Source organism: Zootoca vivipara, chromosome 6 (genome assembly GCF_963506605.1).
Source record: "Zootoca vivipara chromosome 6, rZooViv1.1, whole genome shotgun sequence".
NCBI lineage: Eukaryota > Metazoa > Chordata > Lepidosauria > Squamata > Lacertidae > Zootoca > Zootoca vivipara.
In genome coordinates, this window is record NC_083281.1 from 86,339,095 (window position 1) to 86,352,827 (window position 13,733).

The following is a 13,733-nucleotide window of genomic DNA, read 5'->3' on the forward strand; positions in this document are numbered from 1 at the left end:
CTGTCACATCACCACTCACTCATGTGGAAACATGGAAGACTGAATATAAGATGGGGAAATGCCGACTGACAGGTGTCAAACTGATGAGAAAGACTAGGCCAGCCTGGGATTGGCAGCTCCTTCCTACTGTGGCACAAAGAACACAACTGATGCCTCTCCAAATGCAGAAAATGTAGAAACCCCCTAGAACACTTTCCACATGTCCCCCTTGGGGGGGGGGAGTCGCCCCAGTCTTAGTGTAAGCCAAGGGAATTTAGATCTTTCGTTGCCAAGGTAACCTTCCTTGTTTCATCCAATCAGCTTTGACCCTTACCAATTCCAGCACATCTCCACACATCCTTTGAAGAGAGTGGAGTGCCCGGCGAATCTCATTTACTCATGCAGCTTCATCGCTTAATCTCCGCAAAAAGACACAACTCGGGGCAGTTTTTCTGCCTCCTAGATATGTGACCCCCACATAGCCAGCAGCTTGTTAAGGACAACCGATGCAAATTATATTCTGATTTGTTCAGAAGGGAGGTTAGCGGGATGATGCTTGCGAATTCTGTGCAGAAGGTTGTTAGGAAAGGTATTGAAGATAAAATGGCCCATCCCATGGTGCAACAGGAATTGGAATGACTGTGAACAGTCCTAGTCCCCACACTTCGAAAAGGATTTTGTAGAGCTAGGAAAGGTGCAGAAAAGGGGAACCCAAAAGATAGTGGGGCCATAGCAGGTCTCCTGTGAGGTATTGTTACATATGGGGGAATTTTCATTTACAAAAAGTGTGTGTGTGTGCAGTGACATGAGAGAAGCATAAGAACATGCAAAGAGCCCTGCTGGAGGGAGTTCCAGAGGGCAGAGTATGCCACCCTCAATGCCCAGTCTCTAGTAAAAGCTGACCAAACCTTGTTAGTCATAATATGGATAGAACCTCCATGTGCAGGGGCAGTCAACCTCTGGCTATCAGGTGCTAGGGACAAGGGATGGCCAATACCTTCCCATCTTGCCTCTGTGCTTCCTGGAATCATTTGGTTGGCTGATGCGGGAAACAGAAAGCTGGACCAGGTGGACCAAGGGGGTCTAGTCCAGGAGCGATCCTCTCCTCCATGGGGAAGAAGGGAACTCTCAAACAGCCCCCCAGCTCAGACCTTTTAGATGCAAACTCCTGCCAACCTTGCTTCATATTGAATTTTGCCTCCCATCTTTAATGGTCAGCAAGTTTGTGAAATTGTGAAGAAGTCAGGCCATGAACAAGCAGAGGCGGTTCTAGGGGAGCGCGGCTGGTGTGGTCGCACTGGGCGCCAAACATCTGGGGTGTCACAGCAGGTGCCACCACTCTTACATCCTGGTGGGAAGGTGCCAGATTTTGGCATCACACAAGGCATCAGTGAAATTTGAGATGCCAAGGTCTGCTGCTGGAACAAGGAGCCCAAGTTGGTGGGAGAGGGAGGATTTGAGTGTCTGCTCAGATTTCTTGGATTTGCATTCGGATCTCAGAGTTTTGAGGTCAAAGGTGGGGAAAAGATTGGGGTGTGAAATTCAGCCAGGAAAAGCCAGGAAATGTATGCATGAAGTTGCCAACCAACCAGGGGAGAGAGCCTTGTTGCTCCTGTTCTACTGGAGGTTTCTAAGCAGAGGTTGGATGGCCATCTGTCAAGGATGCTTTAGCCGTGATTTCTGCATTGAAAGAGGTTGGACTAGGTGACTCATGGGGTCCCTTCCCACTCCATAATTCTATGATTCTAAGAGGCTATAGAAATGGGCGGGTAAGGTAAGAGCAGGTAAACTAAGTCATACTCGGAGCAGACACATAGAAATGAATAAACCTAAGACATGTCTTTTAACTTCATTTGATTTCCTTTGAGTTGGGCTAGTGGTGGATGAAGCTCATTTATTTTCTTCCTTATATTTATATCCCACCATTCCTCCAAGGATCTCAAGGTAGCATGGGTGGCTACCCAAGCTGGGTGGGATTTGAACCCAGGTCTCAGTACCACGCTCTAGTGTCAGCACCACACTCTAACCATCTCTTGGGTGGGATGGAGCTAAACACAACACTCTGTTCTTTGCTGTGGACCTGGCTTCTGTCAAAAAGGCAGAGGAGCTGGGACTAGTTAAAAAGTTGGCAGTGCTCATGATGGGGATGTTTGGAAATGCAACAGATTGGGGTACCCACCTGTTTTCTTTTCCCACAGTGGCTCCCAAGGGCCCAAAGATCATGATGACCCCAACAAGAGCCCGAGTAGGAGACACAGTACGAATCCTGGTGCAAGGTTTTCAAGTGAGTATGAACCTGAAGGGCGTCACTGAGAGTTATTGGCATCTGGTACAGTTCAGATGAGTTTGGGTTGTTCATATCTAAGGATGGGGAAGATGTTTGATTCAGCTCACCTTTTAATCTTGTTGGTTTGTTTACATTTATGGTCCACGTTTTTCCTCCAAGGAGCTCAAGGTGGTGTACATGCTTCTCTTCCTCCCCATTTTATCCCCACAAGAACCCTGTGAGGTAGGCTAGCCTGAGAGGCAGTGACTGGCCCCCAAAGTCACACCCAGTGAGTCTCATGGCCCAGTGAGGGGATCTGAACTCTGGTCTCCTGGAACCTAGTCCGACACTTTAACCACTACACCTCACAACAACCCTGTGATGTAAGATAGGTTGAGAGAAGCAGTGACAGGCATCAAGGTCACACCTGCATCATGGCTGAGTGGGAATTTGAACCCTGGTCTCTACCAGGTCTGACACTCTAACCCCATATGAACCTACCGAATATTACCACTTCGTAAACTAACACAGAGAGATCAAACCACAGTTGTCCTTTGACATCTGCTCTTCTCTAAATTTTGCAGCATGCAGCAAGTTGAGTACGAAGACATCCAGATTAGTGGAGATAATGTAGAAAGGTATGCTATATTAGGTGAAGGAACTTATAGAGCCACTGCCAGTCAGAGTTAGCAATATTAGGCTAGATGAGTCAATGGTCTGAATCAGTATTCAGCAGCTATGTATGAGTGTGGGTCCATTACTCATAGGAATGTCAAACCTGCACCTTGGACCAGCCTGCAGTGAAAAGAGAATTGCAGGATCTGGATAATACCATCATAGATGGTAGATTCTGACCTTTCAGGACCTTGGAGAGCGCCTACGATGGGCATGTGTTCAACAGAAGAGTGCAGGAAGCTGCCTTCTGCTTGGAGTGAACTTGGGGCTTTTTGCCTACTAACCACAGACTGGCAGCAGCTCTCCAGGATTTCAGGCAGGGGACAATCCCATCCCTACTTGGAGATGCCACTGGAGATTCATCCTGGGACCTTCTGCATGCTAAGCAGTTGCTCTGTCACTGGGCCACAGCCCTCATCAGATGAGACTGCAGACCTTGGTTCAATCCCTAGCACCTGCGGCAGAAAGATTTCCAGCTTGCCCAAACTGAGAATGTTTTTGGAGACAAGTTCTCCATTTGGAGTAGGCGATGGAAGCCTGGATACAGATGAAACTCGAAAAATTAGAATATTGTCGAAAAGTGCATTTATTTCAGTAACGCAACTTAAAAGGTGAAACCAATATATGAGATAGATGCATGACATGCAAAGCAAGATATGTCAAGCCTTTATTTGTTGTAATTGTAATTATTTGTCATCAGGCGGGTCAATTATAAATGGAATGGAATTAATGAAATGTAATAGTGATGTTTATTTTTGTATTATAGTAACTATTTGTTTTATTACTGTGGAATTTCCAAAAGAAAGCATTTGTAAAAAAGAAAGAAAGAAAGGAAAAATAATTAAATTAAATTAAAATAATTAAATTAAAAGAAAAATAAAAAATAATAAGTTGCATTGCTGAAATATAATAAATAAATAATAAGTTGCATTACTGAAATAATTTTCTGAGTTTCACCTGTAAAACATTTGCATGGTGACCGGAAAAAATAAAATTAGCAAAAGGAGGAGAAGGGCCATAGCTTGGTGGTAGAGCATCTGCTTTGCATGCAGAAGGTCCCAGGTTCAATCCCTAAGTAGGGACGAGAGAGAACCCTGTCTATTATTCCCGGAGAGCTACCACCAAACTGTGTAGACAGTAATGAGCTAGATGGGCCCAATGGTCTGACTTAGTATAAGGCAGCTTGCTGTATTCCTGTGTGTCAAAATCTCTAATATGTTTTGCACCCTCCCTTGCAAACCACAAAGCTGATGAGATTTAGATATCACCTCTGCCCTGCACTGTTTTCTCTCACCCCATTAACTCGGAGTTTCTCCATGAGGATTTGCAAGCTGTTTAATGCCATCTCAGCTGCGCCTCTGCTTGTTGTCATTACCAGGTGATTTCAGGGTGTTAAAGGGGGATAACTGTTCCCTAATCCAGGCGCTGAGCTGAACCAATTGAAGACACTAAGTGGGACTTTTCGGGAGAGTGAAGCCAATCCATATTCACAGCTGCATGTGTGCACAGGGTTGGGCTTGGGCAGGGGGGAGGTAGAAGACCCACGTGGAGTCCAGTGGCTGCTCTACCTCCTGGGTGGAAGCAATAAGAACTGTCTATACCCCACCCTGGAGTCCAGTGCCAATTCTGAGCACCACCATTTAAGAAGGATATTGACAAGCTGGAATGTGGGCTGAGGAGGGCAACCAAGATGATAAAATGGTCTGCAAACCAAGCCTTAGGAGGAATGGCTGAGGGAGCTGGGGATGTTTGGCCTGGATAAGAGGAGAGGTGATATGAGAGTCATCTTCAGATACCTTGAAGGGCTGTCACATAGAAGATGGAGCAAGCCTGTTTTCTCCTGCTCCAGAGGACGGTACCTGAACCAATGGATTCAAGTTACAAGAAAGGAGATTCTGACACTCTAACCACTACACAACACTGTCTGAGTAGGACTGGTATTGGACAGGAACCGTTTTTTAAATAACTTTTTTATTGAATTTTGCTTCTTACATACATCCACGAGAAAAACAACAACAACAATCCAATATTGGAACCACATATAAAGATAACCAAAAACATAAAAATACAGATTTTTCCTCCACCAATAATTGAGATTCTACATTATCAATCATTAACAGTCTATTCTTCTGAGATGACTTCTGCCCACCTCAATTTGAGTCATACTTTTCCCACATTTAACTGCCTTCTTTAAATGTTTCTCATTTCTTGGTACTACAATTATAGACAATGTGTTGTGTTTTGCAAAAATTAATCAAAGCATAATAAAGGTTTTACTTGCAAAAAAAATGTTTTTTTAAGTAGATTTTACAGCACTCCCATTCCTTACTGAACTGGTTTGTTCGATTCCTAATTAATTCTGTCATTTTAGCAAGCTCAGTGTATTCAAATAATTTTATCTGCCACTCTTCCTTTGTTGGAATCTCCTCTCCCTTCCATTTTCTGGCAATAAGTATTCCTGCCGCTTTTGTGCCATATATAAATATCCTTTTTTTTTTTATTATTGCTTGGGACATTTGGTGTTATTAAACCCAAGAGAAATGCTTCCGGCTTTTTAACAAATGTTTGTTTAAACTTTTTTTTTTCAATTCTTCATAGATACTGTCCCAAAAGTTTCTAATTTTCTTACATCCCCACCACATATGCAACATTGTCCCTTCTGTCTGCTTACACCTCCAACATTTATTTGAGTTTGTTTTGTACATCTTTGCTAATTTAGTAGGTGTCAAAAAGCACCTGTAAAATAGACACCTGTAAAATAGACACCTTTCCTGCCTAACTCAAGTTAGATTGAGCCACCCGTCGCCCCCACATTAACCCCAAAATGCGAGAAAAGGCTCTACTTGTATAGCAAGCCAATCGATCCTCCAAAGTCAACCATCCATCCAGCCACTCAATTCATGAAACTCCCCTTTCTCCTTCCCTTGAAATAGTGTTCATCCATCCATAACAAGCGCTGCTGCAGTGGTTCCTGGGAAATGTAGTTTGCATTGCACTCCGTTGTGTTCAAGGTGAGCTGCAAAGAGTTCTTCTCCAGTTTACTGTAGATTGCAATTCCAAATCCAGGGACCTTGCGACATTCAGCCTCCTCTTTCTTTAAGATGAGCCTTACAAGTCTTCAAAGTTCCTATCTGGTCATTGTTGCAGAGAAACTAGACTTTGCAGCTCTTGTTGTTGTTGTTGTTGTTGTTGTTGTTTAGCCGTTTAGTCATGTCCGACTCTTCGTGACCCCATGGACCAGAGCACGCCAGGCACTCCTGTCTTCCACTGCCTCCCGCAGTTTGGTCAAACTCATGGTAGTAGCTTAGAGAACACTGTCCAACCATCTCGTCCTCTGTCGTCCCCTTCTCCTTGTGCCCTCCATCTTTCCCAACATCAGGGTCTTTTCCAGGGAGTCTTCTCATGAGGTGGCCAAAGTATTGGAGCCTCAGCTTCACGATTTGTCCTTCCAGTGAGCACTCAGGGCTGATTTCCTTCAGAATGGATAGGTTTGATCTTCTTGCAGTCCATGGGACTCTCAAGAGTCTCCTCCAGCACCATAATTCAAAAGCATCATTTCTTCGGCGATCGGCCTTCTTTATGGTCCAGCTCTCACTTCCATACATCAGTACTGGGAAAACCATAGCTTTAACTCTACAGACTTTTGTTGGCAAGGTGATGTCTCTGCCTTTTAAGATGCTGTCACCATCTGCAGTGATCATGGAGCCCAAGAAAGTAAAATATCTCACTGCCTCCACCTCTTCCCCTTGTATTTGCCAGGAGGTGATGGGACCAGTGGCCATGATCTTAGCTTTTTTGATGTTGAGCTTCAGACCATATTTTGCACTCTCCTGTTCCACCCTCATTAAAAAGTTCTTTAATTCCTCCTCACTTTCTGCCATCAAGGTTGTGTCATCTGCATATCTGAGGTTGTTGATATTTCTCCTGGCAATCTTAATTCCGGCTTGGGATTCATCCAGTCCAGCCTTTCGCATGATGAATTCTGCATATAAGTTTAATAAGCAGGGAGACAATATGCAGCCTTGTCGTACTTCTTTCCCAATTTTGAACCACTCAGTTGTTCCATATCCAGTTCTAACTGTAGCTTCTTGTCCCACATAGAGATTTCTCAGGAGACAGATGAGGTGATCAGGCACTCCCATTTCTTTAAGAACTTGCCATAGTTTGCTGTGGTTGACACAGTCAAAGGCTTTTGCGTAGTCAATGAAGCAGAAGTAGATGTTCCTATCTGGTAATTGCTGCGGAGAAACTAGACTTTGAAGCTCTACTGATGCATTTGTTGGGCATTGCTTGGCTTTCAGAACGAAGTCTTCCCCGAACCCATGTTCACTTGGACCCGCGTTGGGAGCAGGCTCCTGGACGGCAGTGCGGAGCACGATGGCAAGGAGCTGATCTTGGAGCGAGTGCCAGCAGAACTGAATGGCTCCATGTACCGCTGCACAGCTCAGAACCCACTTGGATCCACGGACACCCACACCAGGCTGATAGTCTTTGGTATGCGGAAGGTTGCTGTTCTCCCATTCACAGCCCTTGGGAAATCATTCTCCATGGGTTTGGGGTCCTCCACACAGTATCCCCTTCCTACTACCATCAGGCCCAGATCCTCCTCCTCACTATTCATAGAAGCCCCTGGGTACGCAGTCTCTATGGCCTGTGAACCGCCCCCGAGATCTTACAATGAAGTACAGTACTGTATTGGCCCGAATATAAGCCACACTTTTTTTTCAAAATTCTGACAGTGAAAAGTTAAAGTGTGGCTTATATTTGTGACCTCCCCTTTCCCCCGCCTGCTGCTCCCAAGCTTCCCCCAAGCCACCAGAAATAAAGGGGGAGGGGGGAGGCTGGTGGCAAATTGGTGTGGCTCCCCCCCCCCCCAGAAGCATTCTGGGCATAGCTGCCAAGTCTCCCACTTTCCCCGGGAAACCCCCGTTTTTAAAGCCGTTTCCCACTGTCATCCCGAATGGCGAAATATCCCGTAATACCCCCGGATTTCTTCCGGTATCACTCTGCCCATGTCTGGGCACCGGAAATCGGGCGGCGCCAGCACCAGAAGTTGCTTCTATGCGTGTCTGGACTTGCTGGCACTGCCTGATTTCTGGTGCACAGACATGGGCAGAGCAGCACCGGAAGAAATCCGGGGGTATTACGGGATATTTCACCATTTGGGATGACAGCCAGTGCCGGCGCTGCTGATCCCGTATTTTTCCATCGGGGACTTGGCAGCTATGATTCTGGGAGCGCGGGGGAATGTCTTTTTTTCCCTTGAATTTTGAAGGTGTGGCTTATTTGTGGGTGTGGTTTATATTCAGGCCAATACAGTATATAAAATCTAATAAATATATAAAATTAAATGGAGAACTGCTCACTCTGGGGTCAAAATGCAGCCCCCAGGCCTCTGGCTGGCTGGCTTTTGGGACTCTCCACAGGCCATGTCCTCTCCTAAGCCACACCCTCCACCCCAAGCCACATCTCCTTGAGATTTTTTTGGGGGGGGGATGGTTGCCTGGCTGGAAGCGCATCCTTGAACTCTGAGAATCCCCTTTGTTTGATTGGATGGAGAAGAGCGAGGGGTGAGCAAGTGGATGTAGACACTAGGTGACTGTGCCTAGTTACATTTCTTGGGATGTGAATAGATGCTAGGGGATAGTATAATTATTAGGTATTATCCTTCCTTCCTCATGTTTGTGAGTGCAGCAGAGTGCCAACCCATTGCAACTTAAAAGGAAGCTTTGATGGGATAGTTTTTAGCCTTTTAGTTTAAGTAATCTGGGATGCTTTAAGGCAGACTGGATTCCCACCCCACCCCTTTTCTCCCCTTTAAAACAATAATCACACAAGCAATCTTGTAAAAGGTTAAAAAATAACATTTACTCACTCAGAATACTTGTTGAAGAGTTACAGCAGCTTTGTTCAGGCAGGCTTAAAATGGTAACTCGGTTACAAAGACATACAGTGGTACCTCTACTTACGAATAACTCTACTTACGAATGTTTCTACTTACGAACGGAGCTCTGTCCGCCATCTTGGATGCGGTTTAGATAGGATTTTTTTCTACTTACGAAAAAACTAACAAATTTTTTCTCCCAATGCATTCCTATGGGATTCGACTTACAAATTTTTTTCGACTTACAAATGTTCGTTCGGAACGCATTAAATTCGTACGTAGAGGTACCACTGTACTTAAGTCTAGCTTAAAATGATGCCTTGGAGCTTGGACATGGCCAGTGTTCTCACATTGCTGGCAGAGCAGAAAGAGATGAAAAGAGAACATGCTCAGGCAGGCAGGCAGAATATATAGCTATGCCCTCTCCCTATCAGGGCACAATGGGAGTGTTCTCTCTAGCACGTTTCCAGGAAAACTGTGAGCTGCAGCTCCTATCATGTGCTTATCTAGCAAAATGTGAATTGTTGGCTGGACTGCATTTTAAATATCACACAAGATTTGCATTCCTTGCTACACCCACCGGCACACACCTCCCACCACCCACCACCACCACCACCCAAAGAAACGTGGCCTTTGAGCTGCAAAAAGGCCCCCCACCCTCCTCTATGGCTTGTCCCTCTACACATCGTCCCCTTCCTGGCACCTTCATTTTCCCAGAGTGTCTTTCTCCTGATTCTTGGAGAAGCTCACAACTGCCACATTTCGTTTTGATGCCACGTTTATTTTGTGTGCATGTGTGCAATTGTGTCACCCCTAACAGTTGGCAGGTGGGACAGGCAATGCCCCCTCTGCCATCCTGATTTTGTACAGCTCATCTCAGGCACCCTGGATTCCCCATCTTGCTTCCATCTGTGAAGCCACCAATGCCCTGGCTGTGGGAATGTTCAGGGAGGCAGGAGAGGATATATTGTTTATTAATATCCTTTCTAACTTGCGCTAGCAAGTCCTTTAACTTAGGAGAGTTTCACATTCCACTTTTAAATGCACAGCAGGTAGCTGGTTGCAGGCTTGTTTAAACCACTTACTATTAGACTCCTAGTAAGTTCCCTTTGAATCCTTCCTAAAAGAATAAACACACCACAATCTTGTGTAAAGTATATACCGGTAAATGAAGTTACTCACATCATCAGTTCCACAGGTGGATCCCTGAAGGCAGACTTAGTTACAAAGTATATACATGTAGATCGACCCCATATGGGGGTTTAATCCCAGGGACTGCAGACTGGCAGTCACTGCAGTTCACATGACGAAAGGAAGGTGGAAAAGAGAGGGAGGAGGGTTGCGTGCCTTGTGCTTTTGTTCCCTACACAGGTAAGGTCACGCCCACCTCTAGTCACATGCAAAAGGAGGAAGTATGTTCTAGTCCAGGAGGAAACAGGAAGTTCCGACTGGCTGAACCAAACATCTCCTTACATGTCCACTCTAGGAAAACAAGGAATGTTGTATTTGACTGCTACTTATGCATCACATCCCACACTGGCAATATCTGGCAATTGCGCAATGTTCTCGTGGCCACCTAATTATTCTCCATTTTTGTCCCTTTTCTTTCTCCTTTTAGAAAACCCAAATATCCCAAGAGGAACAGAAGACTCCAATGGTAAGAGATAACCCCTTCTGCTTTTATTTAGGGAGCAATCCTAAGTCCCTGCCCGGTGGACCTGGGAGATAAGGCAACTAGCCATCTTCTCCCTCCACTGTCAGAAGCAGTGAATCACCAGTTGCTGGAGATCACAAGAAAGGACTTCTTCATGCAATACACAGCTAAACTAAGGAACTCCCACAGGAGGCAATGATTGCAAGGATGTGAATAGAAACTAGGAAGAGGATATATTTCTTAGATATTATCCATCCTTACGTTTATGAGTACATCCCTTTGTCAGCAAAACCAAGGAAGCTGTTGATAAGCTAGCTTTAGCATTTTAATTTAAGTAATCCAGGATGCTTTACTGCAGACGGGATTTCCTGGTATTTCCCCCTTTTCTCCCATTAGAACAACAACCATGCAAAACACTCTTCTTCTAAGTAAAGGTAGATTTCCTCACAAGGTTTCACATTAACAGCTTTGAGGCAGGCTTAAAATGTAGTTACAGATATACATTGTTGTTTAGGTTAGAACAGGTGTCTGAGCTGTGACTCAGACTCAGCATGTGCCCTGCATCCCTAGTCATCGAAGAAGCATCGAAGAGATCAGAGAGATCGGAGATCAGGGATGAGAGAGAGAGAGAGAGAGAGAGAGAGAGAGAGAGAGAGAGAGAGAGAGAGAGAGAGCAGGCTGGGGACGAGACCAGCTTATATAGGCTTTACCCGGCTTGACACAGTGAAAGTGGCTCTCGCAAGGAAGAATTTCCTGTAGGCTCTTGTGAGATCCAATTGTATGTGTGCCTTTCTAGCAATCAGAAGTAGCTGGTTCTAACTGCCTCATTTTAGATATTGCCACAATGATGGCCACCAATTTGGATGGCTTTGAACTTTTTGGAGGAGAGGCCTTATCGATGGCTACAACCATGGGTAGGCAAACTAAGGCCCGGGGGCCGGATCCGGCCCAATCGCCTTCTAAATCCGGCCCACGGACGGTCCAGGAATCAGCGTGTTTTTACATGGGTAGAATGTGTGCTTTTATTTTAAATGCATCTCTGGTTTATTTGTGGGCCGTGCCTGGTGTTTTTTCAGGAGTAGAATGTGTGCTTTTATTTAAAATGCATCTCTGGGTTATTTGTGGGGCATAGGAATTCGTTCATTATTACTTTTTTCTTCAAAATATAGTCTGGCCCCCCCACAAGGTCTGAGGGACAGTGGACCGGCCCCCTGCTGAAAAATTTTGCTGACCCCCGCTACAAGCCATGAGGGCTAGGCTCTGCCTCCAAGATCAGAGGCAGCAATGCTTTTGAATACCAGTTGCCAGAAACTGCAGAAGGGGATGGTGCTCTTATGCTTGGACCCTGCCTTTGGAGCACCTGGTTGGCCCTTGTGAGAACAGAATGCTGGGCTAGATGGGCCCATTGCCTGATCTGGCAGCCTCTTCTGATTTTATGATGAAGTCAAAATGAAATGATGTCCAGGTCTGTGCATCCAGATGCGTACAAAAGAAGCCCCTCAAAAAATTGTCGTCTTCTTTTTTTGTCTACTTAGGTTCACCAGACAGCCACAGCAGCTCTAAATTCCTTCTGGCCATCATCTTAACAGTTACTTTGGAACTAACGTGAAAGCCTTTGATGCAGAGACCCTTCGTTTCTCCTCCTCCACCCAGAATTCACATCTCCGTTGACCAGACTTCTGTTCTCTATCTCTCTTTCTCTCTTCTACTTTGCTTTCTGTCTTTCTTTTCTTCCTCCTCCTCCTCCCCCCTTCTTTTTTTCTAAAACTATTTACGGTCTCGTTATCGGTCTTCTTCTGTCTGTGTCTTGGCTTTGTCATCCAATTTAATTAAAAAGAAAACAATGACAGAAAAAAAACCCCTCACCACTGCCCAATAATAATAATATCCTGGGAGTAAGACTAATGCTGATTATTTTCTTCATCCGTTGTATGCAGGTGACTTAAAAAAATAATAATGTAAAAGCTAGCTAGCCAGCCAGAATCCATGTGAAGCCATGATAATTGCACACGAAAGGACTTTCAAGGGCAGAGCAACAGGGCTAAGGTGGGAGTTTTTCCCACCCAACACCAAATGGATTTGAGCACCTCAATGTATCCCAGGCTACATGTGCTCTAGGGAACGGGTCAGTGGCAGAGCACCTGCTTTGCATGAAGAAGGTCTGAGGTTCAATGCCCAACAGTATCTCCAGAGAGGACTGAGACTGTCCTCTGCCTGAAACTCAGGAGAACCACTGCCAGTCAGTGTAGACAGTCTTGTTCTAGGTGTACCAAGGTTCCGAATCATTGTAAGGCAGCTTACGTTGTTCCTATTTAAATCAGCACTTTCTCATGAGGACTAGAATCTTACTGGGAATGTAGCTTCCCCTTCTCCTTTTAAAAAAAGAAGGAAACCTAGAGAGCTGCAGCACATCATTCAGCTTCAGAAGCTCCGTTCTCAACATAGTTCAGTATTTAACACACTCAAGTTCCCAGGCCGTATGAAGAATTGGCTGGGAAAGCCAGCCAAAAGACACACACACACACACACACACACACACACACACACACACACACAAACCAGGGAAATCTCCAAAGCCAGTGTGGGAATTGGGTTTTCGACCGGTCTGCAGAGATGCCGGAGGTCTGCTCTCTTTGCACGACTGTTCTGAAGAATCGATTACATAACAAAATAGTTTAAGACGTGGTGGTGGGATGTGGAATGAATTGTGCGAAATGAGATGAATGGTGCTTAGTCGCTGGGATGGCTGCTGGTTGTAGAATTTGTCTTCTTTTGCCCACTCACCTCCAGCTCCAGACCTCCTTCTCCCACCCTCCTTGCAGCTGCACACATTCCAGGAAGCCTTGGGCTGAACAACAACTATGCAAGATTTTCCCATGAGTGGAGCAGGCTCTTGCATCCTCTGAAATATTAACATGGAAGACAGCCAGGCATTGAGACTGTGGGGATGCTAAGGAAGGTAGGAGAGGATATATTGTTTTGATATTATCCCTCCTCACTCATGCTAGTGAGTAAACAGCAGAGCACATTCCCTTTGCAACTTATTCGAAGCAAGTTGAGGATTCGTTAATTAAGCAATCCAGTCTGGATTGTTCCTGGTAAGTTCCCCCTTCATTTCCCTCTTAAAATAAGAACACAACACAACACAGTCTTCTTTAAGAGTAAGAATAAAGTTTTACTCACATTCAGTTTACTCACATTCAGGTTTAATTTCCAAGCAAAGGGTCTGCTGGTTTCTCTTTAAGGTTTCCAGACTCAAAAGAGAGCAGGGCAAT

At 45.2% G+C, this 13,733-nt stretch overlaps 1 protein-coding gene across 1 annotated transcript in view; it reads left to right on the forward strand.

Annotated features, from left to right (window-relative positions):
- Positions 1 to 12,112, forward strand: part of IGSF21 (immunoglobin superfamily member 21) — a 182,083-nt gene extending 169,971 nt beyond the window's left edge. The window contains exons 7-10 of the mRNA XM_060276479.1: positions 2,178 to 2,263; positions 7,222 to 7,414; positions 10,423 to 10,461; positions 11,994 to 12,112. Of these exons, the coding sequence (XP_060132462.1) occupies positions 2,178 to 2,263; positions 7,222 to 7,414; positions 10,423 to 10,461; positions 11,994 to 12,067 (392 nt within the window). The 3' untranslated portion in view covers positions 12,068 to 12,112. The remainder of the gene's footprint in view (positions 1 to 2,177; positions 2,264 to 7,221; positions 7,415 to 10,422; positions 10,462 to 11,993) is intronic.
- The last annotated feature ends 1,621 nt before the right edge of the window (positions 12,113 to 13,733 follow it).